Source organism: Anser brachyrhynchus (genome assembly GCF_964034855.1).
Source record: "Anser brachyrhynchus genome assembly, chromosome: 7".
NCBI lineage: Eukaryota > Metazoa > Chordata > Aves > Anseriformes > Anatidae > Anser > Anser brachyrhynchus.
The window spans coordinates 9998734-10018222 of NC_137701.1; the positions used below are offsets into that span (position 1 = coordinate 9998734).

Below are 19489 nucleotides of genomic sequence, written 5' to 3' on the forward strand. Positions count from 1 at the left end.
TATAAGAACCATATCAACTTAGGATCTCTTTTCAACACTCCCCAGCCACGTCCCATTACCTCGCCATAGATTTTTATTGGATGCTATCCAGCAGTTCAGGAGTAGTGTCATAAATGCCTCCATGACATAGGACATTTGTTACACTCGACAGCAGCATTCATTACTATAAGCAATAGCAGCCAGGCTGCATTTCCTTACAGTATTTAGCCATCACTTGACAAGAGGTGAGAGCAATTTGGCAGCGGCGGGAGCAGAGCAGCCTGAGGAGGTGACACCATGCGTTATCTCCGATGGTTCAGCTGATGCCTTCGTCCACATGGAGCCAGGAGATCTGCTGTAGACTCACAGCAATAAACACTTTTGTTATTATTTATGATTTTTTTAATAATGCCTCAAGGCTCCGCTGGGCAAGCTGTAAGAGTCCCTGCCCCAGGCAGTGGAAGGAGATAAGCTGAACAAAGCAGTGTTATCGCTTGCCATCGCGGACAGGGAGCTGAGGCACGGGATGATGTGTGCCGACAGGGAGCAAGGCTGTCACTGGAACTGATCTCCAGGTTTGTCCTGCCCCTGCTCAGTAACAAGTCTGTGGCTTCACTAATGCTCTTGCAGGGTGTTCATGCATTTGTAGGTGTTAAAGTTATTAGGTTCCTGCAGCAAATGTTCCTGGGCAATTGAAGTGCTAAAGGCTTGGGTTTTTGTTCCCTTCTTCTCTGTGAATAGAAACCCCTGGGGCACCAGTACAGACACTCAGAAGCCAGGTAAACATCCAGCAGTGGTTTCTGCCAGCTACCTGGCTCACGGCACCTGAGAGTATGCGCTTTGCATAGCACATGCTCAGCTCTTGGAGATGAGGCTCTGGAAACCTGTTAATTGTAGGGCCTCTGGAACCAGCCCATAGCATGTAATTAACTGGAGTTAGCATCACAGAGACTGCAACAGCTCAGGGCAGTGCCCTGATCTGTGGGTTCCAAAATCTTCTTTACCAGCTTTTTTATTTCTGTTGTACGCAAAGTATAAAGCTAAGACAGGACACATTCAAAAAGGGTGATCCCAGTGTAGTTACCAACCTGGACCTCGCTCATCCAGCTGCCCTGGGGAGAAGAGCGCAGCAGGAAGAGGAACACGGAGATGCTACCTGTGAAGTGAGTGCTGTAAGTGCTTCAGGCCATTGACTCTTCTGGACTCCTTCTCCCTTGGTTTCATCTCAGTATTGGATCAAAGACGTTTTGCACTACAGAAAACTTACTGCCCACCAAACTCATCTGCTCCCTTAGTGTACCTATGGACAAAACAGCCCAGGTGTAAAGACGTTTATTTTAAGCAGCTGGGTTTCACCTACGCCTGTCACTGAATAATCATTACACCTACTGCAGCTCCCCTCTCAAAAAAAAAAAAGTCACAAAAGAAAGTTTAAGAAACTATATAAGCTTTGTCGAATGTAAAGAATTCCTTTTACAAAGACACCTCCATGGGCAAGTGAGCTCGCTAACCCCTACCATAGATTTATGCCGGCAGCGTTTCTTAGCATGGGACTCCAAGGGCATAAAAGTCAGGATTTCATAGCAGTGTGAGGCTAATGATTAAAGTATGTGTGATGGTAGTCACAGTAACAGCGCTGAACAAGGAAGCACCCGCCTTTCTCTTCGGTGCTCTGACAGCCTGGTATTAAAGACCTGCAAGTGTCAGAAGATGGAGGAAATCAGTGAGCCTCTTTGACAGATGTTATGGCACAGTGTTTGTGCTGTCAAGGCAGAGAATATGACAAACCTGAGAAATGACAGTAACAGGAATGTTTAGGAAAGGGAACAAGCCTAATAGAGATGCTGCTGTTGACAATAACATGCTTATGTTAAAAGTCAGCTCTTTGTTTGAGCTTTTACTTGGCAAAGAGATTATTGAGCCCGTTTTGCTACTTCTGCTTTTTGTTTTGTTTTCATACCCCTCCTGTGTGTCTGTCTGCTTTTACTATTATGGTAAAATACTATTTAGTTGTAATGTGGAAGAAAGATACTAGTCACTCTGAAATGCTCTGTTTCACTTGAATTACCATGATAGTGTAGGCAACGTCTGAAGGCTCCATTGTACCAGACACTGAGTGAAAGCCGGAAAAGATAGGATTAAAAATCACCATTTTTTTAATACAGAAAAGTTCAGAAACAGATAAAATAAACCCACTTATGAGTTGGGAGAGCTGAAGTTTCAGAAGATTAAGGATGGCATTGGAACCACCTATCGAAGTAACTTCTTCAGGCTGGTCGTGGGTCTAGCTATGAGTGAGTGGAGGGTTGCAACCTAGGGAGAACATTTTATTCCACTTGTCTCTTTTCCAGTCACTGTAGAAAACACCCAGACAGCTACAAAAGACTGGGCATGGAAGAGCCAGCAGGGAAACCCCAGGTGAAGCTGAAGGCTGGGATGCAGCAGGAGCAAGGCTCGACTCTCTTGGCAGTGCATTAACAGCACCTTTCGTGTAGGGAAGGAGCTCGCTTGACAAAAAACAGAATCCACGTACATTAAATCATCCTCAAAGCTTGAAATAATAATGGTAACAACAAACTAGCTTTAAGGACAGAATGGAAGTGTCATCTTACTTGCTAGGAAAGCCTGATGAGTACTAGAAGCATTAGGAATCAGCGGTGTTTACCCAGAGCTTCTGCCCTGATCCAGGCTCATAAGGACACCAAACTGCTGTTTAAGAAGCATGTTCAGAGATAAAGCATTTAGGCAGAACATGGTGGGGTAAAGCAAGGTAAATAGTATTGCTTCTCAAAAGTGCTTTTTCTCTGAAGTAGCAGCTTCCAGAACTCGTGCTTGAAGGAGTACTAGGAGTAAAGCCTACTCTAGGAGTAAGCTGAAGTTTGGCTTCCAGGCCTGCAGAGCAACGAGCAAAACTTTTGTCTCATTCCACCTTCGTGGTGGACTTCTGTTGTCAGCAGTTATTATCAGCTGCAGTGTAAGAGCTGGCTCTTGGGGTCCAGACTGTCGTATAAAAAAAGGACGTGCTAATTGCTGTCCATTTCAGTAAGCTTGGACATATGGTGGAGACAAGTCCTTATCTCAGAGTTATTAGGGTTACAAAATGTTGATGATGCACATGATCTGCTTTGTTACCAAATGCTTCTTATATTATGGATTATTGCCACTGCATGGTAGTTGCATGTATTTATTTATTAAGGATGGGTTTTAAGTTGTCATTGCCTACATAAGCCTGACTTTCAGTGGTATTTAAGTGCCTTGGGATGCTTACAAGTGCCTAGTTCCATTCAGAAGCTCTGGCATACACAAGTCTGCCATCAGTGCAAATTAGGAGTATTTCTTTTTCCAATTTCAAGTGGGATTTAATCCCCCCGTGGCTAAGGTGTCTGAAACGAGATATGGAGGGTTGCTCCTAGTCAGTGCATGATCACCTGCCATAGCTGTCTAAAAGCAGCAGGTGAGTTTCTTTGAAAAGAAGGATTTTTCTCACTGGAAACTGCCCTTCTGGAGCCCAGGTGAATTAACTGCTCATCTTGGTTTCCGCTATGGGATGGCAAAGGCAGATGAGATGAATCCCACCCTGTGTCAAAAAACTGTTATGTGTCTAGCCATTCCCTTCAAGTTAACGGAAAGGATGCTGCATATGCTGTCCAAGGGAAAAATGAGTCACCGTTCACATCCTGGTCTCCTCTTCCATAACACAAGCATATCTATCTTATCATTTGAGAAAGGAGGGAGGATCAAAGAGGCTTTAACTGAACAGCTGCAGGCATCTAAAACAGAGAGTGGGGAAAGGAGAAAGAATAGAATATTAATAAAAGGTTATCTTCTATTCTCTGAATGCCTTTAAAGTGGTGTTTCCATTAGTCGGAGCTATGTTCCTGCATGCGTGGAATTCTTGTCCTTATACATTGCTCAACTTAACTGAATTCTTAAAAATGAGACCTATATTGATGCCCAAAATACATACATCTGCAGTCAAGTAGGAAGTTCAGAGGAAAGCATGTTTTTACGCCCAAATCTATATTCAGGGACCTCACTTGTAGCAGAAACTAGAATAAATTTCAATTTGTGGTGACAGCAGTTTTGCTGTGACTTAATTTTTCCAAGTTAACCCGTCAGTAAGTTTTATATTTTAAATGAAAATTATTATTTAACATAAGTGCAATGTTTTTTTCTTCTCACACTCTCAGAACACCAAGAAACCAGCTAATGTATTGTGGAGATAATATTACATGGAATACAGTTGGGGATAGGCTGCTTCCAATACCCAAGTTTAACAGAAGGGAAGAAGTTGCTCTTCAGAATCAGGTATTAAAGGGAACTTTACCTGTGTTCTGGAGCACTCGCAGTCATATAAAAAGTCCTTCAGAGACTTCTTTGTAAGCAGAGCTTCAGCTTCCTAACTTCTGCAGGCATCTTTATGGTGATTTATTCCTTCCTGAAGATCATCAGACTATACTGATCTGTACTTTTTTCCTCCATTGCCTTCTCTTCACGCAGCATTTTAAAATTTGAGCTTTTTGTCATGTTCTTGCCCTGGGCAGCACAAGTACAAGCAGAGGAACAACACTGCTGATGCCACTGCTCTGAAGTTTCTCCACCAACAATCCTGCAGAGGTTACTGCTCTGCTATGACGTTTTTTTTTTTCCCCCGCCTCAAGGCAGATTCAGTTGAAGACCTGTGCCCACATATAGATATTATAGGTAACACTGGAAGCTACACAAATGTGTTCCTATTGTATGCACAAAAATATTCTTCTTTGGGAGAAATTTTCAAGCAAAAACTCCAGTTCTGGGCAAAAGGTGGAGATTCTCTTGCCCTTTTATTCTTAATATATTACTTTTGATTATCTCCTGAATGTATTCAAGCATGTCTTGCTTCCACATCCAAAAAGATTTTTACATCTTGAAGACTCTGCTCCTAAAGTTTCTGCTTTAAGACTTTCTATTTTGTTTCAAACCATTTTCAAAATCCCAAATGCCACCAAAAGGCCAAATAAAATCTAATATAAACAGGCTCAAGTCCGGCTGAAAGGTAGCTTTGCAGTAATGGTCTGGGTCTAGAAATCCTTATAAAAAAAAAGCTTTAAATTCTTTTATAGAAAGGATTTTCTTCTATCAGATAAACGCTTTCTTTGCTATAAGTAACTTTCTGGTGATTTTTTGATTGAAAAAGGATTTGTCGAGTTCTGAGATCTGTTTAAGATCTGGAAATAATGCCCCTTCATCTAGGTCACATTTTCCTCACAGTAGGAAGTTGAGAGAAGTCCTCTTTGTCCGTTGGCCAAACATCACTCCAGACCCTTATCTTCCAGGGGAAATGCACGGGGCCATATCCTGCTGCACCTTACTTTTCATCCAGGACAAATCTCTACACACGGGTTCTTAAAGATAATAACTGTACTTGTGTTAACGCACTCCATGGATAATTTGAGGTTTTCTGTGTTCCCGGGGGCTCACCTGAGCAGTCTGCCTGAGAAACTTCTCTGCACTTACTTTTCTCTTACTACCTTCTTTAAATACTTGGGTCTAGGAAACTTGTATGATATGCCCTATAGTCTATAAAGCTGTCTTTCACTTTGAAGGTCTAACCCTTAGTGTATTGCTAAAAGCCAAACAAAAGCAAATCATTTCATTACAAGACCTCGTGCTATAGCTCACTACTGCCATAATGAATGTTTGTGATGCCCTGATCCTACCATCGTTTAAGCACATGATTAAACTGATTTTGAATGGCTTCACTTGCATAAGGTGAGTCACGAGTGTAAGTGCATTCTGAGATGAGCTAATTTTCCCTAATATACTTTGCTAAATTTCTGTCTGTTTAAATACTTCTGAGGAAGGAAAAAAGTCATTACATTAGAGAATGACAAAGGATTTTATTTTGGTAACAATATTTTAAAAGCCTATATCAGCAGATTGTTGGACTTTGCTCTTTCTCAGCCTGTCTTTCGGTCTCCATTATTGAGAATTTTTAGTAAACTGCTGCAAGTGAATTATAGCCTGCTCAAGATTATTTTTCTATGTCCTCTTGCAGGAAAGATCTAAATAAACACAATGGGAAGGCAATGGGAGGAGGGGGTTGCTGTTATTTCCAAGAGGAGAATATTTGGGAGGATTTATTCACGTTTAAGAGTGGAGGACTTATAACAATGTCAAAAAAGTGCATTCCTAAGCAGAACATAGTGTACATTTGGAAGATGAGAAATAATTGCTGTATTTGTTGAAAGCTGTTTATAGAACAAAAAAAAAAAAAATGTAAAACATCTATCGTATGGTGAAATCGGTTGCTTGGTAAATAACATTCTGCATGGTGTGACAGTAATGAAGAATTTTATCTACAGCCTCTGCAATCATAGTTTGCAGCATCTGTTAAGCATTTTATTTACTCTTATTTAGGCAAGCACGCTAACATTTGCATGAAGAATCTTGCATTGTACTGTTTGGAAACCTTCCCATCTGCCTTTCTCCTCCCCGCTTCCTCAAAATTAACGTTTTATTTGATTTCTTACCAAGTAAAACTGTGGGCCAGACCACGAGCTGCTGTAAAGCAGCTCCGTGATTTCCCCCCATTTCCCAGGGGAGGAACCAAGCCCATCCAGTTGGAGTTTCTCTGCAGGATAGGTGATGCCAACTCGGGATCTGGAGGTCAGAAAGCCGCTGTCATGGCGTGCAGCACCCAGGCTGAGAAGCAAGTCACGTTGGCTGGGGATGCACTGAACCAGCTCTACATAGCTAAACTACCTGGGTGTAGGGGGCAGAAGCTCCAGGGGGCAGCCTGAGCACCTCTACGTGGTGCAGTGCTTAGACATGACTCTGGACCCAAGTCCTCTCCTGCTGCCATAATGCCCATAAATCATTTAACTATGGGCAGGCAGTGGTATCATGGCTAATTAAGCTCATAATTACCTGTAGCCTTTTCCTCCCTGATCTATTTGCCGCCTTTGTTGTTGTGGTGGTTCTTGTTTTTTCTACTTATTCTTTGACTGCAGACTGCTCCAGGAAGGGGCTGGGGTATTTTGCCTTTTCCACGTAGCACGGAGGTGCCCTGTTCCCAGGAGAACCTCTGGCTTGGGTGATCGTCGTGTCGGTGCACGTGGCTGCAGCTCCAGTAACGACCAAAGGTCTTCAGGCAGAGGGAATGTAATCCAAGAGGGCTGTGCGTCTGATTTATACTATCATCCCAAGCAGAGATGCCTTTAAAAACCAGGAACGGGAGAGAAAATCTGTTTGGCACAATATGTTACATAAGAAATTAGTAGCCCTTGATGAGCATGGTTTCAGCAAAACTCTTCTCTGTATTGACTAACAATCATGTGCGAAAAATAAGCTGAATTACATTTTGCCTAGTCTGGAATGGAGTTGAAAAGTTCTGAGTAATGACGCTGGTTGAACCATTAATGGAAGTCCTTAAAATATAAGTAGTTTCTTGATACTTTCCACTTTGGGGCATCTTTCTGTAAAAAAACAAAAACAAAACCACAAAACCAAAACAGATGCTGCTCTATGTGCATAGGAGAAATCAATGGATGGGATCAATATTCCCTTCACAGGTAATAAATGCTGAGAAGCATTTCTGTCTATCTAAATTGATTCCAGACAATTCTTTAAATTGGTTCTGATGTGTATAAAAATCATTTCCCTATTGATGAAAGCTTTTCTTTCTTTCTTTGATACGTTTTTTCATCTCTGCCATCACTAATGGTCTCAGGCTTCCCTATGCAGTTATGATAAGCAGAATTTCTTAAATCCATGCAAGATCATAATTTTAATGAAAAAAGGAATTACAGGGCTTGTCTTTGAAGATGAATGCTTTGCTTATGGTTAGGCAGTGTGAGTATTTTTAAATTGGCAGAGTTACTACATCTGAATTATTTACAAAGAAGCCTAAAATAATGGCCCTGCCTTTATTAGAAGCAGTTGCCCAAATCCAGCATCCCTTACTCCAGGTGTAAAAGCTGCTGCTGCAGACAGGTGAATTTTCTTTCTTTTCACTTTCCTCATTCTGTTTTGTAGCTGAACAAGAGTTAATGTTATCTGATGAGTCTATGGAAAAAAAAATGTTCTGAGACAGCGAACAGTGCTAGTTATCAGAATGAGTGTCTGAGCCTAACATGCTACAGTAAGCTGTGGCGTTGGTGACTTTGTTGCAATTCTATTTTATTAACCACTGAGCTGCTAAAACCCTCTAGAAACGTGAGGAACTTGTCTGCCAAAACAGGAATTTCCAGAGAATTTGGTCATTGGGTGTTAGGTGGTTTGTCAGTTGGTTTGCCTGAAGAAAAGCTTAACGCTTCAAGGTAACTGTTGCCCTGAAGGGCTTGCCAATGAGACCTTTGGTTGCCTTCTGGACAGATGTGGAAGCGTGCATGTGGTGAACCGCAGCAGGAGTCATGCGTACTGGCAGCCAGCCAGCAGGTGTTATCTGCTAGCTGCCCTCCAAAGTCAGCTCAGCATCCAGCTGTTGGAGAAACGAGCTGCATGACAGCCCCCATGGTTGTGGCTTGTTTGTTTTCAGATGAAATCTTAAGGCTGCAGCCAACAGCATCTATTGGCCGCCAGAGCCTAACAGCTCTAACCTGGTCTGCTTGCTCCACTTTGCTAGTCCGAAGATGGCCTTGCTTCCAGCTGTTTGAACACACAAACAAGGGGAGCACTGCTTAACCTTGTCTTGGCAAGGTTTCACTCAAAATTCATTTTACAAAGAAGATGGTAATCACGGCTGTGATTTCCATTAGGATCTTATGGAATATAAATTGTCAAGCTGTTGTTGGACAAGCAGAGGTCTTCCTACCTCCACCCCAGGTAATTTGGTTCTATCAACCCAGCAAATTAATCTTGTCTGGTTTTGTGGTCTGAAGAAACGCAGTCACAAATTAAATTCAATTGTTTCAGTGCACCAGCCCTATTTTACACTTAGCCCCTAGTTCAAATTAGGAGATGGATTTCATATTGTGTTTACATATGAGGCTTTGGTATTTACATGGCACCAGAGGTATGCAAAGTTCCTCACAGACAAGAAAAAGTGTGTTGCTTGTTATATGTAACATAACCGAGCCTCAGGCAGTGCAGTAACTTTGATTTAAGCTCACATGTTTAGGTCAATGTGGAGACTCCAGCAAAATTACTTTTTTTGTTGTTTTTTTCAGATTCTTGCTTTTGGTACTTAAAGGCTATGGCCTTTCTTTGTTCCATAATTTGATGTACATTTGGAAAAATTGGCTGGGCCAGATGTCCATACAAGATAAATTCATCGTAATTACCCTGTTCCCCACAGCGGGGTACGTGTGATAGCAGTAACCACATCATTTGAGGTACTAATTGATTTTAGGTTCAGTTCTGATCTCAAAACAGCATCGGGATATGTCTTTAATATCAGAAATACTTTTCTAAAAGGGCAGGGGTGATTTTTACTGTTGTTATAAGGTACGAGTGTATTTCCGGCCCAAACAGCGGAACTGCATTAGCAATTAATCAATGCCTGCAACAAAGGCCATTGCCAGGCTGGAAGCGGCAGCATGGCGAGGCGGTGCGTGGGAGACGGGGAACAGAGACTGTTCTCTGTAGGGTGCTGGGGCTGGAAACCTGCAGCCGTACCTTACTGAAATGCTAGGAAAATAAAGAGGAGCTGAAAGGCATGGGTCACTCAGAGGGAGTTCAGTCATGTCCCAGAAGAAATGTGACTGTTACAAGACATACATTTTAGCATACAGTATTTTTTTTTCAGGGTAAGTCATCCCTCTTAGTGATTGCTTGCACAGAAGTTGTTCCTACCTCTCATTGCTTTTGTTGCCATTCTCTCTACCTTTCCTAACTCACTGCATCCTTTCTGAAGCAGATGACCAGATGGTCAGAGCTTATGTTATTCTAAGGATGTAATAGGGGTACATCAGAAAAATTAGTGCCTATGTTCTAGCAATGGGCAACAGCAAATTAGCTGTAATTAGTACAGAGGCTGCTACTGTAGTGTCTCTTTGGCATGGAGATGTGCTTTGTCATCACTCCTGTCTGCCAGTTTGAGGAAGAAGTAAGAGCTCAGGACGGGCGTGGGGCCAGCCAGAGCCAAGCTTCGTTTTTGCTCCCTGGGTTGCCCATCTGGGGCAGCTTCTTGTGAGTTTGAGGTCTTGAGACATTGAAACCTTGTGAGTTTGAGGTCTTTCAAACCTTGAGTTTGAGATCTAAAGGCTGTGAGATCTCGAGGTCTCATTCTTTGGAGCTTTGCGTCTTCTAACCAGAAACTGCTCATTTCAGTATAATTCAGCATAATTGCTGAGTTCAGTGAATTTGCCCAGACCTGCCCCACCTGACAATTCGTCCTAAGGTGTATGAAGAAAAAAATAGCTCCAGGCTTTTGTCTTCCTCTGAGTGTTATATCAAAGTGCCTTTGTTGGCAGGCGAGTGTCCTTCATAAAAACAGGGCTTTGCATGACAATTATGTAATAGGTTTTGTTTGGCTTCCTAATTGGAGAACATTTTGAAAGAGCAATAAAACACAATTTGTTCCCTCTTTCCGAAAAGAAACATCTCCTTTTGGAAGGAAGGAGGGAGTAAATTTACATTATAATGAGCAAATTGTTACGAGCGTGTAGATCAGCGTTGACATAAAGGGTGACAGAAATGAGATGTTCTCATTTTACGCCTTCCCCTCCCCTCTCGCAGGCATTGCCTTGTGCATCCTTCTGCTACAGAGAGCAGGGAAGCTGCTGTGCTCGTAGTCGGCAGCCGTAGCACGTCGTGGCGTGGCTGGCACTAACTGTGCGTGAAATGACTCAATCCTCACCAGGGCTGCCCCGAAAACCTCAACCCTTTCCCCGGCGCGGGGAGGCACGAGCGGTTTGCTGGTGCACCTTGTGCAGCTACTGTCCCTCTCTCTTTTTAACGAGCGCGTTCGTTACGGGTCTGAAGAAGCTGAAAGTGACATTAACCCCCTGCCCAGCTGTTGCAGTGTCAGGGCTCCAGGCGAAATGGCATTTATTTGGCTCCTGGAGAAGTCATCCCAGCGACTGCCTGGAGAGTCTGGCTGCAAGTGAAATCCATATGCAATGCTTCTGTCAGCAAAGACTTGCTGGAAGAGAGTTTATAATAAATATTCACATCTGCTGCTTTGGACACTCTAATCCATCCTACAGATCTTTGCTGTGTCAGGCTTTGTTCTAGACGAAGAAGCCGGGTAGTTATAAAGGTTTGCAAATAGGGCATATTTATCATGGTTAGCTCTACCTTCTAGTTCTCTTTCTCGCACAGATATCCATGGCCACGCTAAGCATAACGCGTGATTAAATATTCTCAGTGCATTTTTTAGCTGGTTTAGACTCTGCCTTTGCTTTCATAAATGGTGAAATGGCATTCGTTTACTTCACGGGTGGAGCCAGTGGGTCTTGAATATCGTTGTTAAGAGTTAGTTTGGATGGAAGGACAGACAATATATTCCTGGGATAAATTATACATCATGTAGTCATGCCCAAGTCCCTATGGCTTGCACATGATGAAAATTGTGAGGACTTCTGATGTGTAATGTGTTCCCATTGGCCTCTTGGCAAATAACTTGGATGACTAAAAATGGCCCGAATCTCTCCCATTTTTCATAATCTTCCCCAAAATGATGGCCTTAGTGTCCAATTGACTTTGTCAGTGTCAATATTAATTATTCGTCTGCTGGTGATGTCTTTGCTTTCGGAGAGAAAATACTGATACATAAAAAGAGCTGTAATCATTTGGAAGTTATATTGAACTTGCTCCTAATAGAAAAAGGTATTTGCCCAAGATCATGACTAGAATGCAAGGATCTCTTTGTTGGGAGGACCACATCTGCTCTGAAATGAATGTATTGATCCTTCCTTTTTTTTTCCTTTTTTCTGTACGTGAAACTCATGACTATTATAGTTAATTTCTTAAAGGAGAGAGTGTGTATCTGGTGGCTGGATAAATAAAAGTGCTTCAAACGTATCGCTTACCAGCTGTTACCTGTGCTGTTATTTAAGCAGAAAGACAATCAACTTATAAACACTTTCTGCCTCATTGAGGGCGATGAAAACTGAGTCCGTTTGGTTCGTAAATAAGCACATGGAAGCTGGGAACTCTTTAAAACCTTTTCCAGTTTTATATTTTTCTACTGTTAGACCTAGTTCTATCCAAATTTAATTTGGGTTGGCTTTTCCTTAAGGCTCTCAGGGAGCAAGGCAGTCAGTTCAGCTAGAAGCCTGACCTCCCTGGAACTCGGCTAGAAACCTGCCCTTTCCTTCATTGCAGTGCTGTACAAGAAAAGCAACGTAATATTGTGGTCTGATTCTGACACCTCCAGCTATCAGCAGAACATCTGCTGCTCAGCCTGCATGTCGGAATCTGGCCCTAAATAATTGCATCCAAATCCAGGTAGAATAGCTCTGCGCCTAATGAGTAGCGTGCCCAGGTCTCCAGATTCACTTAATCACTCCAAAACCCAATCTCATTACCATTGATCTATCCAACTTTCCCATCATTTATCTCCGACAACAGGAGCACACAAAACCTGGCTCGTCTTTAAAGTAGCGAGCCCCAAACTTCCAGCACCGCTCTCTCACTGCTGCCTTTACAAACCTCGGTAACTTTGCTCTGAATTTCAGGTCGCACCGTGGCTGTGGCGAGCGGCGATGGATCCGTGAAGGTGCTGTACCTGGAGCTGGGACAGCTCTCCAGCCTGCGGGGCCACAGCGAGGAAGAAGTGCACAGCGTTGCCTTCGATCACAAGGCAGGGCGGCTGCTTTCGGGGGGTGCTGACGGTACGCTTTGCCTCTGGACCTGAGGACCAGCGTGCTGTTTTCACGTAACCTTAACCTCGTGGATTTACAGGGGGGGGAAATGATTTGACAGCGTTGCAGAGAGGGCTTAGTGAAGTGTTTCCGTAGTTAATGTTTTCAGGGAGCATAAGTGCCTGAGAGGAGTATTATTCTGCATTTTATCCGAATAAAATCCCTGGTTTCTTCCTCTTTACGCTGCCTGTTTTTCCGAACATCCAGCAGCTCTCGTTTGGTTGCTCCTGCAGAAATAGCTTTACAATGACGCCTAATGACAGAGCAGCCGAATTGCAAGGAGATCGATTTTGAGCGTAACACCACCAGAGCCACCAGCGCTCGGCTCCCCGTTTCCAATTCCAGCCTGCGGGAAGACGTGAAGTTTTAATAATGCAGCAAGGTGGGATTTTTGATGCAGCAAACGCTCCGGCCTCCACCGGGGCAGGAAGGAGGCCGAGTTGGGGAGCGCGGCGCTGATGGTAGCGGGGCCACCCATGGAAAGACCGCGGGGCGCGGGGGCTGCACGCAGCACAGCCTGAGCGCTCCGCAGCTGGATTATCATTGTTTTTTCCCATTCCCTCTTTTTTATTATTTTTTTCCCTGAAAAAAGAAAAGAAAAAAAATAATAATTATTATTAATAATAATAATAAGGGTTGCGGAGCTGCGCGGTGCAGCCATGCCCGTCCCTCGGGCTGGGGAGTCCCCGCAGGGGAGCGGGGCCCGCCGGCCGCGGGGCTCCTCCGCCCTCCCCCTGCCTGCCTACTGCCTAACCAGCCCCCTCCCCGCTCTTCTCCCCCCTCCTTCCCCCGCTGTGGCAAATCCTGAACCGCAAGAGATCCGCTGGGCATAGGGAGGGGATATATACATTTTTTTTTCTCTCTCCCCCCCACCTCCCGCCGCCCCCCTCCACTCAAGACCTGAGGAAATCCAGCCCAAGTTCGCCGCGATGACTGTGCTGCTGGCATCGGGGTTTCTCCGCGGCATCCCTGCCTCTGGACCGCCTCGCCGCTGCTCGCTTTGAATCCTGAACACTGGGTTAAAGCTTAATTCTCATGTCGTGGTTGCTGGGCTGCTGCTTTCCTGTGTTTGGCGATGGGAGGTGGAGGAAAAGGGATTGTCCGTGAGTCAACACTGAAAATGTGATTAGGAGGAACTGCTTTCACTAATCTGTGTCTAACCTTTTAGTCCATGTTGGCCTGTGACCCCTTTCAGCTTTCAGATCGAGCCTGATTAGGTAAGTGTAAATTATTCACTCGGGGCGAGGGAAGGTGGATGGAAACCTTTTACTCAGAGACTTACCTACGATCCTGGCCTCTCTCATGATGAGAAATGATGAGAAAGTTCAGCTGTAAACTAATGCTGAGCAAAGCAGCATTTGTTTACTTGTTGAAATCTGTCCGTACGAGGCGTCTGCAGTCTGTCTGATTTCCAGGATCGCCGCTGAGCTGAGTGCCTGTGAGTTGCTGTGGGACGTCTCAGATGACTACAGGCTGTAGCAAAATAAAAAAAATATTTATGATCTTCAGAGAACTTTTTTTTTTTTTAATTCGGAGAGCTTCTTCATCACACTTCAGCACATTGCCTTGATTGTTTCACAATTCCTCAGACATTAATTACTTCAGTTGCTCCTGCTTTTTGATTTTTTTCCCCCTAAGTACCCACCAATCTGCAATATTGCAAGCTACCTGTAGCATTTAGGTAGGCAAGATTCCCTGCTGTGGCGATGGGTAGAGCAGCTGCATGAATTGCCTGATTCCCAAACAACACGTTATGATAGATATTGCTGATAGTTGTAAGAGGGTGCATAGCCCTTGTGAAGGGAAAGGAGCTAGTCCTTCAATTAAGAAGATGTCTTTTGAATTTGATAAAGCTTGTGTAATATCCGGTGTCTCCCTCTGTTGTGGCTTTGGAAAAACTGCTTTGTCAACAGGATCCCTTAGCTGCTTCTCTAGGATTAAAGCCTTCTCCTGCTCCTGCTGCTGCTGCTGCTGCTTTTTTCCTTCAGTTAAGGAGAACTAATTGCTGAAAATCTGCAGTCCACCAAAAATCCCAATACAGAAAAAATGCCTCCTTGGGGGGTGGAGGGGGAGGACGTGTTCTCCTGTATGTGCAGGCTAATGCATGTTTGTGTACGGTGCATGTGCCTGTCTGCACACTGAGACGGGAGGACGAGAAGCAGTGCCACACACATCCAAACAAGCCCTTTCTGGTGAGTGCCAGCAACTCCCTCCATCACCCTCCCTCCCCATAAGGCTCATATCTCATCGAAAAGTTTCCTGCAATACTTCGCCCAGTTCTCAGATAGGTCAGGAACCATGCTCCTGCTAGCGCTGCGCTGGCTGCTGGCTGGCGGGTAGGAAGGACGGCGCGCTGGTGGCAGTGATGTGGCACCACGGGCAGCCAATCGCGCACCCAAGGCGCAAGCACCGAGCCTGCTCTTGGCACTGGTTCTCCGGGGGGCGATGCAAAGCTTCTGCCTCCCTGGGTCGCTCCATGGCTCCGCCACTCGAGCCAAGCTCTCCAAAGGTCGGCCCGTGCTGCATCACTCCCCAAGTTTTCCAAAGGCTCCAGCCTAGGCAGACAGACACATTTCAGCGGCTCCACGCGCTACGCAGGCATTTAACATCATCCTGCTCTCAGCATTTCTCCCTGCGAATTCCTAAAATGCTGAATGATGGGGAAGGTGGATTACATCGTGCTTTCTGCCAGGATTATACGGACCTGCCACAGGCTGGGCGATGTTGGTAGCCCGGCTAGCTTCTTCGTAATACAGAGGGACAGTGGCTACAGTGGGAGGTTAAAACCGTGCTTAAACTTGGGTTCAGATCCCTCGAATCTGCAGTTTCAGGCAGGTACTTTAACTTCTGGTGCAGCAGAAAACTCAACTGCACAAATGAGGAAAATAAAAATCAGGTGATTCCTCTGAGCCACCATTTCTATAGGGGTATTTTGTGGGCATATGCTTACACATGTGTGCCTAATTTATGTATGTCATGTGCTTTAGTCTCATTACAAATAATTGAGGAGAGGCTTATTCCAAATGAAACAGAGATAGTTATCTGCATGGTTTTGTAAGCACTGATTTATTTTTGGTGGTGGTTGAAAGAATGGTCTTTGGTAGTCAATATCCCTTAGTATTTTGAGTTTGTTCTCACTTAAAAATATTTGTTTTCAGACCACCACACTGGTCTCCTTATGGAAGCAGCTGTTTCTCTCTGGCATTGAGACCCCATGGAGAAGCCGAGGAGGGGGATGGCTCTACATATCCATGAAGCCTGGATACTTCTGTTGGTAATCCCTGGTTTGGTGACTCCAGCTGCCATCAATCATGAAGACTACCCTGCCGATGAAGGGGACCAGACCTCCAGTAATGACAACCTGATCTTTGATGACTACCGAGGGAAGGGCTGTGTGGATGACAGTGGCTTTGTGTACAAACTGGGAGAACGTTTTTTCCCGGGACATTCCAACTGTCCCTGTGTCTGTACTGAGGATGGACCTGTTTGTGATCAACCAGAATGCCCTAAAATCCACCCAAAGTGTACAAAAGTGGAACACAATGGATGCTGTCCAGAATGCAAAGAAGTGAAAAACTTTTGTGAATATCATGGAAAAAATTACAAAATCTTGGAGGAATTTAAGGTATGAAACACTTACTTCAGTATTTAATATTAGTATGATACAGGACTTGTTGAGGACTCTCAAAGGCACTCAGTATTTGCTTATTGCTGTTGATCAGAGATAAAAGCAAAGGTCTTTTTAGCTGTGATGTAGGTCAGGCTGATGTGAAAGCTGCCACCTCCAGCCTCACGTGAACTCAGTGAGGGCCAGTGATGAGTGGAAAGTCCCAGAGCAAAATGCTAGCCTTCTAAAGTTGCTCCTCAACCTCCCTCTTTGCTCAGCATGAATCAAGTTGGACCGCTGGTGGTGTCTGTAAAAATGGTGGTAAACCAAAATGCTGGGTGCTTTTTAGGAACCCCCTTTCCAATTTGGATAACAAAAAATGATGGCATGGTACTGAGAGTTGTGATTCATAACTATATGAGAATGCAAGTAAGTAGGTTGCAAGCTGTATTTAATATTTGCATTGCAGCTGTGGTAAAGCTGTCTAGAATGGCAGAAGATGAATTTCTAGGCAGATGACCATCTCAGGTACAGAGAAGCAGGGAGTTTAATTATAATATTAGAGTGCCTATTAGGAAAGTTGTGAAGAAATCCTTCTGGAATGTATCTTAAAAATAAGACCAGATTTTCAAAAGCCATTACCCTTTACACAACCTACATCTCTCACTCTAGTAAGTTTGATTACATGTTTTCAATTCTGCTAAGGAAAACAGTATTTCACAATGAAGTACAGGGTGTGTAAAGGCAATAGGTATACAAGAGTTTGTGCTCCCAGGTCACGTGGCTTTAAAATTCATACCTCCTTAATTAAAAACAGCCTATAACTCTTCATGGCTGTATGCCCAATCTCATTATACACTTGCAAATTTATTTTCTTTTCTGACAATGAAAATACTTCCATATAGGTCTTAATGCTTCACAGATTCTCATAACATAGATTACAAATCCCTTTTTCCCAGGTATTTTTCTTTTTTTCAGTGAAGGTAGTATTTATTTTCTTTCTTCAATTATATATGGTTTGTGTTCATCTTTTTCTGTCTGTCTGTAGCTGGAATCACTCAGTGTGATCAAGACAGTCTAGAGTCTTAGGCACAAAACAAATAGATGAGGATTGTATCCTCAAGGGCCATACAGCTCAACTTGTTCTCTGCTTTGCAGAGGAACATGAAGATGCTGATCTTGTGAACTGCTTGAATCACAGGTTATTGCCCTGTGAAGACCAGCCCAGCTTCACCCCACAAATATCATGCTCGAGTAGTCTTGATTTGTTAGTGGGGAAGTGTCCCGCACCTGGCACGTGCTCAGATCCTTACGTGAAAGCTATCAGGAGTTGTTTTGGTGAGATTTTAGGAAAGCACTGGGAGAACAATGAGATGGATCTTTTCATTAAAGTATCTCTAACATGTGAAAAAAAGTACAGAAGTATTTATCACGTTTTCTGAAAGAAATAATCCCGCTCGTTAATGGATTAAAGGGCAGAGAAACAGAATTTAGGGGAGAAAGGCTATTAAGGGGAGTTAGAGCTGTCTGATTCAGAGTTTGTTGTGTTCAGCAACTGCGGGGTGTTGTGTGGAAAGCAAAGCTCCAGTGTCCCCAGAAAAAGGCACAGTAGATGGGGGCACATCATTCTCGCATGTGGTAGCCTTCATGTAGGACTCATGTGAGGTCCTTCATATTTAACTCACTTCACAGTCGAGCTTTTGATCTGGACCTGTGTTTTACAGAGCTTGATACCTTGTGCAATAGGGCATAAACTGATTTTTTGGAAATCTATGTGTTTACCTAGAACAAACATTGAAACTCTTTTCCTCCTAGAGATTCAGGCAATAGGAAATTGCTGTGCACTTCCAGGGGTGTTTTGAAAAAAAAAAAAAAAGGAAAGAAAAAACGAAAAGGAGTACCCATGAACTCTGAGTTTATAAATGCTGTAGGAAAGGAAGAAATTCCAAGATTCAGGAAATTGCTGCTATAAAGCCAAACCTTGACTTCATTGAAGCATCTGGGGATTTTGCTGTTTGCTTCAATAGAACACAGATAATAGAATCCTAGAATCATTAAGGTCAGAAAAGACCTCCAAGATCACCTGGTCCAACCATCCCCCTACCACCAATGTCACCCACTAAGCACCACGTCCAACCTTTTCTTGAACACCCCCAGGGACGGTGACTCCACCACCTCCCTGGGCAACCCGTCCCAATGCCTGACTGCTCTTTCTGAGAAGAAATGTCTCCTCATTTCCAACCTGAACCTCCCCTGGCACAACTTGAGGCCATTCCCTCTGGTCCTATCACTGGTTACCTGTGAGAAGAGGCTGGCCCCCAGCTCTCCACACCTTCCTTTCAGGCAGCTGCAGAGAGCAATGAGGTCTCCCCTGAGCCTCCTCTTCTCCAGACCAAACACCCCCAGTTCCCTCAGCCGCCCCTCACAGGACTTGTGCTCCAGGCCCTTCACCAGCTTCGTTGTCCTTCTCCGGACACGCTCCAGGGCCTTGATGTTCTTCTGGTACTGAGGGGCCCAAAGCTGAACACAGGACTCAAGGTGCAGCCTCACCAGAGCCGAGTACCTGAGCTTTTACCTGCCACCTCTACAGAAGAAATCCAGAGCAGTCCATAGGTTTTATAGGCTGAGTTCTGCTCTTCTCTCACCCTGTTGGATTTATAAGGTCTGCAGACTTTCTCAAGCCCATTCCACACACACAGAGCTCTGTCTTTGCCAAAGAAGAGAGGCTTTCCCAGTCATTCTGACTCAAAAACAGACTGCTTCCAGTGGAGACGGTCACCATTTTTTGTGGGCTTGTAACCCTTTCACCTACAATTTGCTTTTGCTAATATGTAGGTTTTGAATCATCATCCATAGAAGTGCTCTTCATTGCTTAGCTACAGCTGAAATTAACTTTCATTTAAAAACCTTTTGAAAGTGTGTGTCTGTGTGTGTGTGCATACAAACATCCATGCTTGCTCTATTAATACTACCAGGACTGAGTCATCATATGGAAATTTCAGCTGCCTGATCTTTGCACAAATTAGGATTGTGTTTTCTTTGGGAAATCAAAATTTTTGAGAGGTTTCCATTTGGGAGAATTTTGCCATCTTGTTTTTAGGTTTCTGTTTAGGGT

At 44.0% G+C, this 19489-nt stretch overlaps 2 protein-coding genes across 8 annotated transcripts in view; both read left to right on the forward strand.

The window, feature by feature from the left end:
- Positions 1 to 13130, forward strand: part of SPAG16 (sperm associated antigen 16) — a 388703-nt gene extending 375573 nt beyond the window's left edge. Inside the window, exons 16-17 of one of the 3 annotated variants that reach the window (XM_080600561.1) lie at positions 12582 to 12737; positions 13001 to 13130. In XM_080600561.1, the coding sequence (XP_080456687.1) occupies positions 12582 to 12737; positions 13001 to 13017 (173 nt within the window). In that variant the 3' untranslated portion in view covers positions 13018 to 13130. Of the gene's footprint in view, positions 1 to 12581; positions 12947 to 13000 lie in introns of those variants that run through there. The other 2 variants (XR_013953855.1, XM_080600560.1) reach the window with 2 other exon arrangements.
- Positions 13131 to 13845: 715 nt separating this feature from the next.
- The window catches only part of VWC2L (von Willebrand factor C domain containing 2 like), a 40489-nt gene continuing 34845 nt past the window's right edge, over positions 13846 to 19489 (forward strand). For 4 of the 5 annotated variants that reach the window (XM_080600564.1, XM_080600568.1, XM_080600566.1 and 1 more), the window contains exons 1-2: positions 15709 to 15821; positions 15926 to 16392. In XM_080600564.1, coding sequence (XP_080456690.1) covers positions 15982 to 16392 — 411 coding nt within the window. In that variant the 5' untranslated portion in view covers positions 15709 to 15821; positions 15926 to 15981. Of the gene's footprint in view, positions 13985 to 15708; positions 15822 to 15925; positions 16393 to 19489 lie in introns of those variants that run through there. The other variant, XM_080600565.1, reaches the window with a different exon arrangement.